The sequence below is a fragment of the Macadamia integrifolia genome, unplaced genomic scaffold, assembly GCF_013358625.1.
Source record: "Macadamia integrifolia cultivar HAES 741 unplaced genomic scaffold, SCU_Mint_v3 scaffold766, whole genome shotgun sequence".
In the NCBI taxonomy this organism is placed as follows: domain Eukaryota; kingdom Viridiplantae; phylum Streptophyta; class Magnoliopsida; order Proteales; family Proteaceae; genus Macadamia; species Macadamia integrifolia.
The window spans coordinates 111,456-124,088 of NW_024870535.1; the positions used below are offsets into that span (position 1 = coordinate 111,456).

The following is a 12,633-nucleotide window of genomic DNA, read 5'->3' on the forward strand; positions in this document are numbered from 1 at the left end:
AGTGAGAGACAAGGCAATTCCCAAAGGATAGGAATATTCCTCATAGAAGAAGGAGACTCACGAGATAAGATCCTCCAAACTGCCCCAAGTCTATCAGAAACATAAGGATGTCTCTTAGTAGGAATTTAAAGGATCCGATCCTATAAAAGAGAATGAAGGAGCTAGGCAAAGGTAAGTTCACTATCTCACTCGCTATTACTCTTTTACTACTGTTGCACAAGTCTCTAACTTGGGCATCGGAGGACTAATCCCGGAGCCATCTCCGGGCGTTTGCCTTCTGTGCTATTGCATGACAGACATACGATCTCCAAAGGATTCTCAGCATCAACAGGCCATATGTAGGAAAATATGTCAGAATATTGATGAAACACACTTATCTTTGGTTGTTGAGACTTCAAACTATCTTTGTACCACAAACTCTTAGGGATCCGATAATAAAATACGTTAGTAACATAGGTGGGTTGAGTCGTGCCACTTGAAACTCTCCTTAAGACCATAGATGTCCCCAATGATGCAATCGAGTGAATTGAGTATCGGCCTCCAAGATGAAACAACCTAATAGCACCCCTAATAGTTGCGCACTCAACTGCTAGACCCCTTTGAGTTCTCCAATGTTGTGCTTAAACCAAAGGTAAAATACTTAAAACAAATTTAAGTTTAAACACTCAAAATAAGAGCAAAACATGATTTTAATCTTTACAAAAGTGATTACACACATTCACAAAAATGACTTGAGTGAACTTGGTAATTGATGTAATCATGTATGCAATGCCTAAAGGTCCCCTCTATTTATAGAGGAAAAGAGAATTTTAAAAAAGACATGAAGAGACAAAATACTTGAAAATGAAGAGACAAAGACTCTCAAGAAGTTGAAGTAATAAAGTCCCAAAGATGAAGAGAGAAGATCTCTAAACAAAAGGAAGGGATCCAATCTAAATACTTCCTTGGATAAGAAAAATGTACATTGTAAAAACATGAAAAATCATGTGAAAATATAAAAAGATAGAATATGAAATATCATAAAAGAAAATAAAGGAATGGACCCATGAAACTTAAAGGTGTTTTTGAATCCTCCATTAATTAAAATAATGATTTGAAATCCAAAATCCTATTTGTGAGAGGGATGGGTACAAGTTATTGAGGTTTTTGTTCTTTTTCTTTGGTGGAAGGACGAGGTATTGAAGCTGAGAGTCACCTTTGTCACTAACCATAGTGGAGGGTGGGTGAGGTTGTGCTCCCCTATTCAGTCAATGGCCTCTCTGTTCTTATTCAAAATAAAATAAACCTTTACGTCTATAACACTTGTCATATATTGAAGGGTCAGCTGTGGCCGTTTGATTTTTTAATTTATCACAATTCAGGAAATGTAACCCCAAGAATGGACGGTAAGGATCCTCTAACCAAGGCAGTTATGGGTCCCATTCTGTTTGGTCTGTGTTTAAGATTATTAGAACATTATTACAGTTTTAACCCTAACATAAAACGCTCTCTCTTACCTCCAATTATTTACGTCCTTTCCCAAATCCAAGCTGATACTCTCTCCTTTCTCTTCTCATACTTGGAACAGAGAAGGTGCGGAGGAGCCTTATAATGCCCCCGCCACTGTCCTACCATGCTTGGCAGCTCGGATTCTAATCTTGCAGGAACGAGGTCGTCTCGCTTTCTCTCTCTCCAAACACTAATGCATGCCGAGTAATCTGGGTTGCTTCCGCATTCAATTTTCTAGGTGAGCAGATATTTCCCCTTTATTTATTTATTTATGTTTATCTGTTTGTTCCAAATTCCTAATTTGTGCTGTTGATGCAATAGTAGCATCTGGGTTTCTCTTAGAACATGAATCTGTTGATGGGTTTCCATAATCTCTGTTTGTTTTAGGCTTTTTAGCACATAGCCGGCGTTGGGTTGATTTTTTCGATTAAACTTCGGTTGTTGGACCAGTTTTCTGCGTTGTTTTTGGAGTTTTTGCCCTTTTGCTCCTTGTATAATGTTTTTTGGTTTTCCTTTTTATGCTAGTTGGGCTTGAAGATCTTAGTGTGCCTGGTTCTGTTGGATTCATCTTGTATTAATGGTGAAAAGGGCTAAAAAGAAGATACGAAGCACTCAGAAGGAGAGGAGAGTTTCCTCTGCTTCTTCCAAAACCATTCCCACGGACTTGAATCCAACGGATGAGATTGGAGGTGCTGGAGTTGTAGTCAATGAGAGAAAAGCATGTACCCATCTCAGTAAGGGTATTGATTTGGATAGATTCTCTTCAAAAATTGGTTCAGTCCAATCTGCTAGGTGCGAAGATTGTAGGGAAGATGCGGTTGATCGGAGGTCAGCTAAGGGAAGGAGTAAAGCTGGGAAGAAGAAAGGAACAGGTCATTTGGATGCAAAGTCGGATTTAAGATCCATTTGGATCTGCTTGGAATGTGCGCATTTTGCTTGTGGAGGGATTGGATTGCCGACAATTCCCCAAAGCCATGCTGCTAGGCATGCCAGACAATGTCGTCACCCTTGTGTGATTCAATTTGACAACCCTCAACTCCGCTGGTGCTTCCCTTGTAATTCACTAATTCCAGTAGAAAAGTCAGAAGACAATGGTGAGCAGAAAGATATCTTATTGGATGTAGTGAAATTGATCAAGGGGCAATCATCAGTGGGAGCTTCAGTTGATGTTGAAGATGTTTGGTTTGGTGGTGGAAATGCTGGGAACAAATCGGTGTTAGACAACATTGGATCAGGAATTCTAGACACTGGTTATAGAGTAAAGGGCTTGGTTAACCTTGGGAATACTTGCTTCTTCAATTCAGTGATGCAGAACCTTTTTGCCATTGATATGTTGCGGGACTATTTCATGAAGTTGGACTGGTCTTTTGGGCCTTTGACTGCAGCTTTAAAGAAGCTTTTCAGTGAAATATGTCTGGAAGTGGATTCAGGGAGTGTGATAAACCCAAAATCCTTCTTTGGGTGCATCTGTGCCAAAGCCCCCCAATTTAGGGGATACCAGCAACAGGACAGCCATGAATTTCTCAGGTGCTTGTTTGATGGGTTGTGCACTGAGGAGTTGGAGGCTAGAAGATTACGGAATTCTTCTGGGGAAGAGGGAGCCACTTCAAATCATAGTCCCACTTTTGTAGATGCAATTTTTGGGGGACAACTCTCAAGTACTGTTTGCTGTGTGGAGTGTGGGCACTCCTCCATTGTTTATGAGCCCTTTTTGGATCTCTCACTGCCGGTGCCAACTAAAAAATCTCCACCTAAGAAGGCTTTAACAGTCTCACGACCTAGGAAACCAAAATTGCCTCCTAAGAAAGGTGGGAGAAATCTATTAAAGGAGGGTACTACTTTCTCCCCAAAACGTGAGCCTGATCCTGGTCCATCAGAAAGCAATAAGTCTTCTTCTCTTGATCCATCTGTTGTGCCCGTTGCCGAACAATCAATGGCTTCAGTGGATGATTCTTCTTGGTTGGATTTCATTGAAACAGATAATGCATCGGAGTTTCTTGTTTCAGTTCCACAGAATCAGGACATCTCAGGTGCTCAAGATTCTGGTGACAAGCAGGTCTTTAAGGATGTTGCAGAGGAGAGAGCCAAGCCATCAGATGATGTTTCATGGTTGGGTTATGTACAACCAGGTGAACTGGCTGCTGAGTGCCATTCAGTTTCACAAAACTATGATACTTCAGCTGTTCAAGATTCTGAATACGGGCAAGTTATCCAGAATGGCATGTTACGGGGTGGCTCTGACTTGCTCAGCCAGGGTTATTATCCTAACGCAGAACCAAAGTTGGACTTATATTCTTCTCAAAGTAATTCTTGTGAGGATGAGCTCCCTTTACAGGTTCAAAGTTCAGAAGTTGTGTTGCTTCCCTTTAAAGAGGAAAACTCAAGCACTGAAGAGATTGTGAGAAAAGAAGGTGAGGCCTCTACGTCTCTTGCAGGCTGTGAACCAGACGGTTTAGACTTTGATGGCTTTGGGGAGTTATTTAATGAGCCTGAGATTGTTCCTGATCCCAATACAGAGTCCTGGTCAGGTGACATGAGCTTCCAGTTCCAAGCAACTGAAGCGACGGAAACAAGTTTTGTAGCTGGAAACAGCAGTGACTCCTGTCCTGATGAAGTTGATAATACAGATGCACCAGTCTCTGTTGATAGTTGTTTGGCATATTTTACGAAGCCTGAACTTCTCCCTGACAAACATGCTTGGCATTGTGAAAATTGTTCCAAGATTTTGCGTGGCCAAGGGATGGGAGGTAAGGGAGGTCTGCAGAAAACCACACCAAGGACTAGTATGAATGGAGTTGAGGTAAGAAGTGGAGTTGAGGTAAGAAGCGGCAATGCCCCATTGGGTTTCAACAAGGATTCTGTGGATCTTGCTGAATGCAGTCATTTGGACAATGGGAAGCTTGAAAGTGATACTGTTTCCACAACTACCGCTGAAAGCTTGCCTCTGAATAATAAGAGACTTGATGATTCAAACCAAAATTGTACCAAGCTTGAAAACAGTCAAACGGGTGAGGAGGCAGATTCAGAGTTTGTAAACCCCATTTCCAATTGTCTAGCATGCTTGAAAATTTGTCAAGGGGACAAAGTACTTGGTTTGTCGAATAATACTATTGAGGGGCAAACACCAACTTTGGATCACCATGATTCTAGTAATCAAACAAGTGAGTTGTGTATTCTTGATAACTGTATACAATGTGAAACTGTTCAAGCACAGCCTAAGGTTTCTCAGCCTTTGGCTGTAGTACGTGACTCAGATGAGAATGAAGATAAGGAAATGGACTCAAAAAGTGTGAAGGCAATGAGAGATGCAACTAAGAGGATTCTCATCAATAGGGTCCCACCCATCCTGACCATTCATCTTAAGAGATTCAGTCAAGATTCCCGTGGCCGCTTAAGCAAATTGAGTGGTGATGTTAGTTTCAAAGAAACAATTGATCTTCGGCCATATATGGACCCCAGGTGCTTTTTCAAATTTTCTTGGAATTTCTTATTGGCCAGTTTATATAATTTTATATAGGTGTTTCATTGTCATTATCACCTTATTTTTGTTGTTGTTCTTGTTGCTGCTGTTGTTCTTGTTGCTTCTGCTGTTCTTGTTTCCTGAACAGTTACTAAACTGTGGTCTTTTCTCACATAGACAATTAATTGAACAAGCAGAATCATATAGATATAAGTAAAACACATGCAAACATATATCCAAGGTTATGCAGAGCAAGAACGTCAAGGATTACAAAATCTATAATTTCGAATTCTAAAATCTAATTTCCTCAAAGCTCTGGTTTATTAGTAAAATACCATATCCTCATGTGGGATTTATTTATTTTTTTTCTTTTAAAATCTCCGGTTTTCATCTCCATCCATGGGCCAACCATCCTTTGTTTCCTATCCATTTTCTCTTTAAATCTCACTTATTTTATTTATATATTTATTACTTTTTGAAATACCTATTTCTTTCTTTGCTGGGAATTTCCAATCAGCAACTGAAACATTATTTATTATTATTATGATTTTTTTTTGTATTGACCTGCTATGACACCATTAATTTATGAGCCTGGTTGTCCTACTACACAAGGATTTTATTCAATTTTTTTTAAGTTGTTGGAAATATTATGTGGCATTAAAGTTAATGTTAAATCTTCAGAGAGGTTGACCATTGAAGACTTGTTAATATTGCTCACAATTTTGGTCATACTTACTTATGCCTTCATATGTTTATATATATGTACTTGAAGCACTATTGGTGATCCTGACACGTGGGCAAAAGAATGTGCTCTATCAATATCTGTACATTGGTAGAAATTGTGAGCTTCCTTCTTTCCATTTCTTGAAATAAATTTTGTTTCCTGGTAGAATGAATGGATTTTATGTAAGGTCTTATCTTCAAAAACTATTGTTTGATTCATGGTGGTATGCCCTGCTATGCTAGCATGACTTCTGTAAAATTTCATTCTGATGTCAATTCGAAGGGAGAGGTGGATTTCTAACATAATTTGTGTACAATTTCACTCAAATATTGGCATGTGGGAAATAAGTAATAGAATATTTGCAAGTCTTGTATTGAATTATTTTTAGAGAAACAAAAGACCAGGGAATATTGCAGACATCAGAGGCTTCTTCCATTCTTGCGTCTGAATTCTGAGAGAATATGTTCTAGGAGATAGATACCTCTCATGGACCATGTTAACACTTTTAATATTTATCAAAGTGCATGACGTCCCATACATATAGGACAAGGATATCTCTTATGTCCAATTTGAACCTCTTGATAGCATCAGTTGAGATAATGGTGGTGCGTGTTTGGTGTTATTTTTTGTATGTCAATCTAAATTAGTGGCTTTCATCTGATCAATCATTTTGTTACTAAACTTCCACTCTGCTAAACTTTCACCCAGAAAATTCTGTATTGGCAGATTCATTTTATCACTTTACTCAATCTTGATAATGGGAGTGAGTGGGTTATTGAATTTAATGGCTATTTATTCTCATCAAATGAACTAGATTATCTGGCAGGAACATACAAAACAGGACCTCTTCCTTGTGTACTAAGTGCAACTATATCCACAAAAAAGTGCAAAATAAGAAGTCTTAGTGCAAACCCTACTCTAAACCTTCTGTAATTTACATCTTCAATTTTTGATTTTCTTTTCATGCGAGTTACTGTCCACTCATCTCTTTAATGATATAGATGTATCTACTGTTTTTGTTCCCCAAACACACCAAATTCTCTCTGTTAGAAATTTTGACTCATACAGCAACAACAAACTTAGCCTTATCCCAACTTCATGGGGTCGGCTGCATGGATCCGTGCAAAACAAAGTAGGGAAAATTGTGGTCCAACCAAAAGAGGAGAAATGAAGAAATGAGGAATGAAAGTAAGAGGGAAAAGGTACAACCCAGCAAGTTAGGAAATCTCAGCTAAATGGGGTTGGCTACATGGATCCTTGCTCTCCAATAGGCTCTATCTGAGGTCATGCTTGGGAGAAGACCTCGATTATGCATCTCATTCTTTACAACTCCTCCTATGGTCATTTTAGGCCTACCCGTTGCTTTTTCAGCTCTTTTAATTGGAATCAGATCACTCCTTATTGGGGTGTTCCCAAGGCTCCATTGAACATTGTCATACCACCTCAAACGACTTTCTTGGAGCTTGTCATTAATCGGAGCAACTCCCAAATCAGCTCTAGTACGTTCATTCCTTACTTTATCCTTCCTAGTTTTGCTGCCCATCCATCTTAACATCCTCATTTGTGCTACTCATAGTTCATCTATTTGACACTTCTTAACAGCCCAACATTTCGCCCCATACATCATAGCCAGTCATACAACAGTCCTATTGAACTTTTCTTTAAGCTTTAAAGGAATACGTCGGTCACATAGCACTTTGGTCACCCCTCTCCACTTCATCCATCAAACTTTAATTTATTTTATGCTTTCTCTAAATAACTATAGGGGAAGGAGTCGACGCCCGGGAGATTCCATGCAACGATGATTCATCAAATAGGGGGGGTGCATTTGTCAATTTGATGGGGATTAAATTGAGTCCACATCCAATGTCTTGTGCATGAAACATGCACCATGCATTATACTTTCCTCTTATCAGTTGTCTGAGAAAGTAGCATTGGATTTTGACCTCCTATTCTTGAGCTCAAAGTGGTTCTCTGATGTATCTGTTTGTTTTCATATGTTGCTCCATACCTCTTCCATGTCTCAATTTTGTTCTTAATCCAATCTGTACTTGGTCATATAGAAATGTTAACAGCAGGGTACCGAGGTTTTGCTACTCTGTGAGTTATGTTTGCCTGACCTTGATTTGCTTCCCATATTCTGCATGGTCAGAAAAAAGTTGTATGGCAGATAAGCAGCCTAGGATTGGCCTATTATTGAGTAGTTCTGGCTATCAATCAGTGTGATGCTCTGAAGTGGGGACCATACAGTACTGGCTCCAGTCCCTTAAATAGACTTGAGTATCCCATGAATTTTATGCTGTTATCTTCTGCTTGGCTTGTAAGGACCTCCTATGTTGGATGTCTTTCTACTCCAGTACTTGTTTTCTACAGGGACATCTTTGTCATGTCTGGAATAAGATCCTAGTTTTAATATTTAATAATGAATAAAAGAGGGTAACAACCATCAATGTCGTGCTATCCACAATTTTAATGGTTGTGCTAGCTGCTGTTACAATTTTGTTTTTCCTTTGCTTATGTTGTAGTTGTAAGTGTCATGATATTTTTCAATTTCGTGATTTTTTTTTGGTCTAATGTAAACCTTTCTAATGTTTTAACAAGTTTATAGATTTTGTAATACACAATTATATATTAGAAAATTATGCTAATCCATGTCAGTAACCATCTTATCTCCAGCCAAATGTTATTCCTAGCTGAAACCATCTTTCATGATTTGCATCCAACATGTGATGCTAATCAGTGACAGATACTTACTCCTGGCCAAAGCTTTAGATCAGAAATGTTAGTAACCTTTGTGATGCTATACAGTTTGCGTATTGCATATATAAAGCAATACACATATTTGTAATTTTCAATGGCAAGAAAGTTACAGACACAACCCATTTCTTGTGATTAAAATGCCTCGATGTTCACTGATTAGCTTTTTTATGCCATCTGATTCAATGCACATCTATTTGTAAATGCATATCCATATATGCATTTGTGTAGTCTTATTAAAACCCTGAACGGGATTCAATTTTCGTATGATATGCATACAATAGACTGAGCTCTAGTTGCCTAAAACCTGATGATGTAATACTATGTTGTTGTTAATGAAGAGAAATGGCTTCCATGATTGTTAATGATCATATTCTTTTCATTCAACTATCATATGTTGCTTTTGAATGTCAACCCATCAAGATGCTCTATATATTCCACTACAATAGGAATACAAAATCAGAAATTTATTTTTCTTCTTTTGTATATGACTAACATTTTATTAAGAGAAGGGAAAGAAAAATATAATACAAACAACAGGCCACCAACTACAAGAAGATTTAAGCTCCAAACAACAAAATTAGAACTTTATGTTGAATGTCATAGTATGATCTTCTTTCTTTCTCCTCCCCCTCCCCGGCCCCCGCCCCCCGCCCCCTCTCTTCTCTTTCACAGTTCTTCTTACATTAAAAAAATGTGAACAACCACATATGTACTGAAGGCATGAAGTACACATGAAGGAGAAATCCATGTTTCAGGGATCCGTTGTTCTTGGGGTCCAGATTCAGACAGATCAGATTATAGCTGTCAGCAAGTTTTTTAGCCTTTCAGTTTTATTTTTACACAACAACTTAGCCTTATTCCAACTAAATTGGGTCGGCTGCATGGACCCTTGCCCTCCAATCAGCTCTATTCGAGGTCATACTCAATACTAGGCTCATTTTAGGCCTAAGCTATGCATGCCTTCCAATTTATTTTTATAATCCTCTGAAAACTGAGAAGAGTTTTGTAGTTTCAGCTACTTGATTTAATTATGAAACCACTTAGTGTATGCAGTCCAGCATGAACAATAAGATAAGTTAGATTATTGACCTTTTTCTTTCTTTGCCCTTTGTCTAGGTGTGGAGAAGAGAGATATAAATGTGAATACCACCTAGTTGGTGTGGTGGTGCATTCTGGGACCATGCGAGGTGGGCATTATATTGCATACGTGAGAGGCAATAAAAGTCGAGGGAGAACTGAAAAGTTCAGTGGTGAATCCACATGGTACTATATCAGCGATTCCCATGTCCGTGAGGTTTCTCTTGCAGAGGTTCTGCGGTGTGAAGCATACATATTATTTTATGAAAAAAATTGAAGATCCTTTTCTTTTTCCTTCATATCCATGTTTGGCAATATTGAGCCTGGATGCAGCTAAGCACCTCCAACAAAAGTGAAAAGGAGAGTAAAAGAAGGGCTTGAGAAGCAGAGGTGAGTGTAACAGCAGTTTTGGATGCCGAGGATGATTCATGAACAGTTTTATTTGCCGAACATTGTACAAGGGAGAGTTATATTTCATTTGTTACAGAAGGTATACTTTGAGTGAGTATATACAGAGTGAAATAAATTGAAGGGGAAAAGTTTATTGTATTTCATATGGGTTAGGAAGATGCCCATTTTTTTATATTCATGAGCAATGATTCTTCTTTCAAATTGATGCCTGCAGCAGTGCATTTAATGGTCCCCAATATCCCAAAGGAACTCATTCTATGTATTTTATTGCAACTGAGATTTAATAACTAGGTTTTCTTCTCCAGAACTTACTGTTTCCAGATGGATCCCTTTACCTGCTTGTTGGCTGCAGGTAGTAAGAGGTACTTCAACTTCCATGATTGGATACTTTCTAGAATACTCATCTATGCAAGGCAGAGCCATAGTCTTCTTTTGGTCAGATGGTTAAGATTTTATGCTAATTTTTGTCCTTTTGATTTGTTTACTCACTTCATTCTTTGGGAATTTCTATGGTTTAGGGCTGTAGGCCTTTTACATTGGATTTGGGGTCTCATGTTCTGTGATTCAGAACTGATTGGTGGACTGGCCTTAACCTGTGTTCAGAACTGGTCTTCATCCATATAGTAACTACTAGTACTGAGTTACTGACTGACCACCAGGAAAAGGTTGGTGTGGGTTGCAAAAGGAAGAAAATCACTCATCCTATTTCAGGCCCCAAGTCATTATTGGGCTGGGCTGGGCCGGGCCTGGGCTCAACTAAGAGGATTTTGGGGTTGGGGCCTTGGGCTGACCGATATGGGAGTCAGAATCGGCCTCTACTGATACTTATCCGATCCAGCCAGTTCTACTGATCCAATACTGATCCCTTTGATCCCTGGTGTACGTAACACACATTGCCTATCCTCCAGCCCTTCAAGTGTGCTGCCAATGGCTGGGAGGACCTTGAGGTGCTTGCATGTTTCCTCCCCCCCTCCTCCCTCTTAAAAAGAAAAAATGTTGTATTCGCCGAAGTATCTTTGGCCAGCAGTCTATATAAACACATCTGCAACCCATTCTTGCATGGCATGGAGTGACAAAAGTTATTTTGTCTCAGTAATAGTGAGAAACTCTTTTCCATCTTATTTTTGTTGAAGATTTCTAAGCTTTTGGTTTTTATCCATTTCTAATGTGGATTTTCCATCTGTGTGTGAGTGCGTGCGTGCGTGCGTGTGTGTGTGTGTGCGTGTTATATAAGAGGTTGATTTTACAAACAAGGTTCATATTACTTTCCAGTGCCCACATGGCATGTCTCACATCCTTATTGGTGTGAGTGAAGAAGGCCGACCCATGTCTCAGCCGGTACCAGAGTGGTTGGCAAGCGGATAACAAACAGAGACTGATAGGTTGAGGAACATAAATATTCTCAGGCAGAGACCCTAAATTAGAGATGGTTTTGAGAGGGTTCTGTTCATGTGAAGGCATTGTCATTTAAGTATTTGTTACGTGCAACCCTTGCACAATAAAATGGCAAAATGGTCGCGGTACGTGCAAAAAAATAGGAATGCAGAACGTTCGGAGCTCGATGAATGTTTACGTAAGTGATATGATTGACACGTGTTAAATATGTTAATCCTGCTAACAGAGTTGTAAACAGTTATAACTCTGTTTAATATTATTAATATTTAAATAAATAAATAATAAAAATCTCAATATAAGTGGACTTCTCCTTTCATTCCGCTTAGAAATCTCGATCCTCTCTTTTTCTCTCTCCTAGCTTCTTCTTCAAGGTTGTTCCTTTTTTTTTCTTCCTTTTTCACCGCTCTCTAGTCTAGTTGAAGTTTTGTTTACCAATTTCAGTGAAGATTTGCATCAATGGTAAATTCTCATAGGTTAATAATATCTACCCAATAAATAATAATAAAATCTTAGATATTCAACAGCTTTGTTTACTTTATAAATTCAAATTTGTCTTTTGCCATACATGCAAACTTTACTGTCCAAATCCCTTCCCTGATGATTAATATGTAAACATGGTATTTGGATATGTGTGGCCAAGTCTCCCATATGCTCAGTGCCTGAAAATAGTTATGTTGATTTTTTTCTTATCTCATTCTATTTTGAGAGAGAGAGAGAGAGAGAGAGAGAGAGAGAGAGAATTGAGATTTCCCAACAAAATCGAAGGAGGAGTCCGCTTATATTGGATTTTTATTTTTTATTTATAAAAAAAATATTAGACAAGTTAAGTAACCACATCCGTCATTTCTCCACCCTAAAAACTAGGAATCAATTACAATATAAAAAACTAATTGATGGTTTAGATTAATCTAAACTTAAATGGATGGTTAATATTAAAAGAAAGTGAAAATAAGATTGCAATACGTAGGTCCTGCTACCACTCACCCAAAATAAAATAGAATAGTATTTTATTATTTTGGATTAGTTAGAATTAACTGGTTGAGTCAAACATGAATTAGTGGTAAGTTTTTTATTGAGTGTGTCATGGGCCATTGTGATCGGTTATAGTGTGTACGTGGAGTTGTAGTGTTAGTAGGAGTTACATTAGTTATGGATAACTTTTTTTGTGTACCTATTTAATAGGATACTATTGGAATGGAAATCAAGAAGCTTAATCCCTAAAATTTCTCTTAAGAAATTGAGGTTGGCTCTCTCCCAATTAGCCAAAACCGAGGTTAGCAACCTCCCAATACGCTAAGGCAATCACATTCTATTCCTT

General features: G+C 38.4%; 1 protein-coding gene across 3 annotated transcripts in view; it reads left to right on the forward strand.

The window, feature by feature from the left end:
• The first annotated feature begins 1,523 nt into the window (after window positions 1–1,523).
• The window catches only part of LOC122069931 (ubiquitin carboxyl-terminal hydrolase 2-like), an 11,719-nt gene continuing 609 nt past the window's right edge, over window positions 1,524–12,633 (forward strand). The window contains exons 1-4 of one of the 3 annotated variants that reach the window (XM_042634003.1): window positions 1,524–1,726; window positions 2,014–4,947; window positions 5,721–5,789; window positions 9,549–9,684. In XM_042634003.1, coding sequence (XP_042489937.1) covers window positions 2,066–4,947; window positions 5,721–5,784 — 2,946 coding nt within the window. In that variant the 5' untranslated portion in view covers window positions 1,524–1,726; window positions 2,014–2,065 and the 3' untranslated portion in view covers window positions 5,785–5,789; window positions 9,549–9,684. Of the gene's footprint in view, window positions 1,727–2,013; window positions 4,948–5,720; window positions 5,790–9,548; window positions 10,225–12,633 lie in introns of those variants that run through there. The other 2 variants (XM_042634002.1, XM_042634001.1) reach the window with 2 other exon arrangements.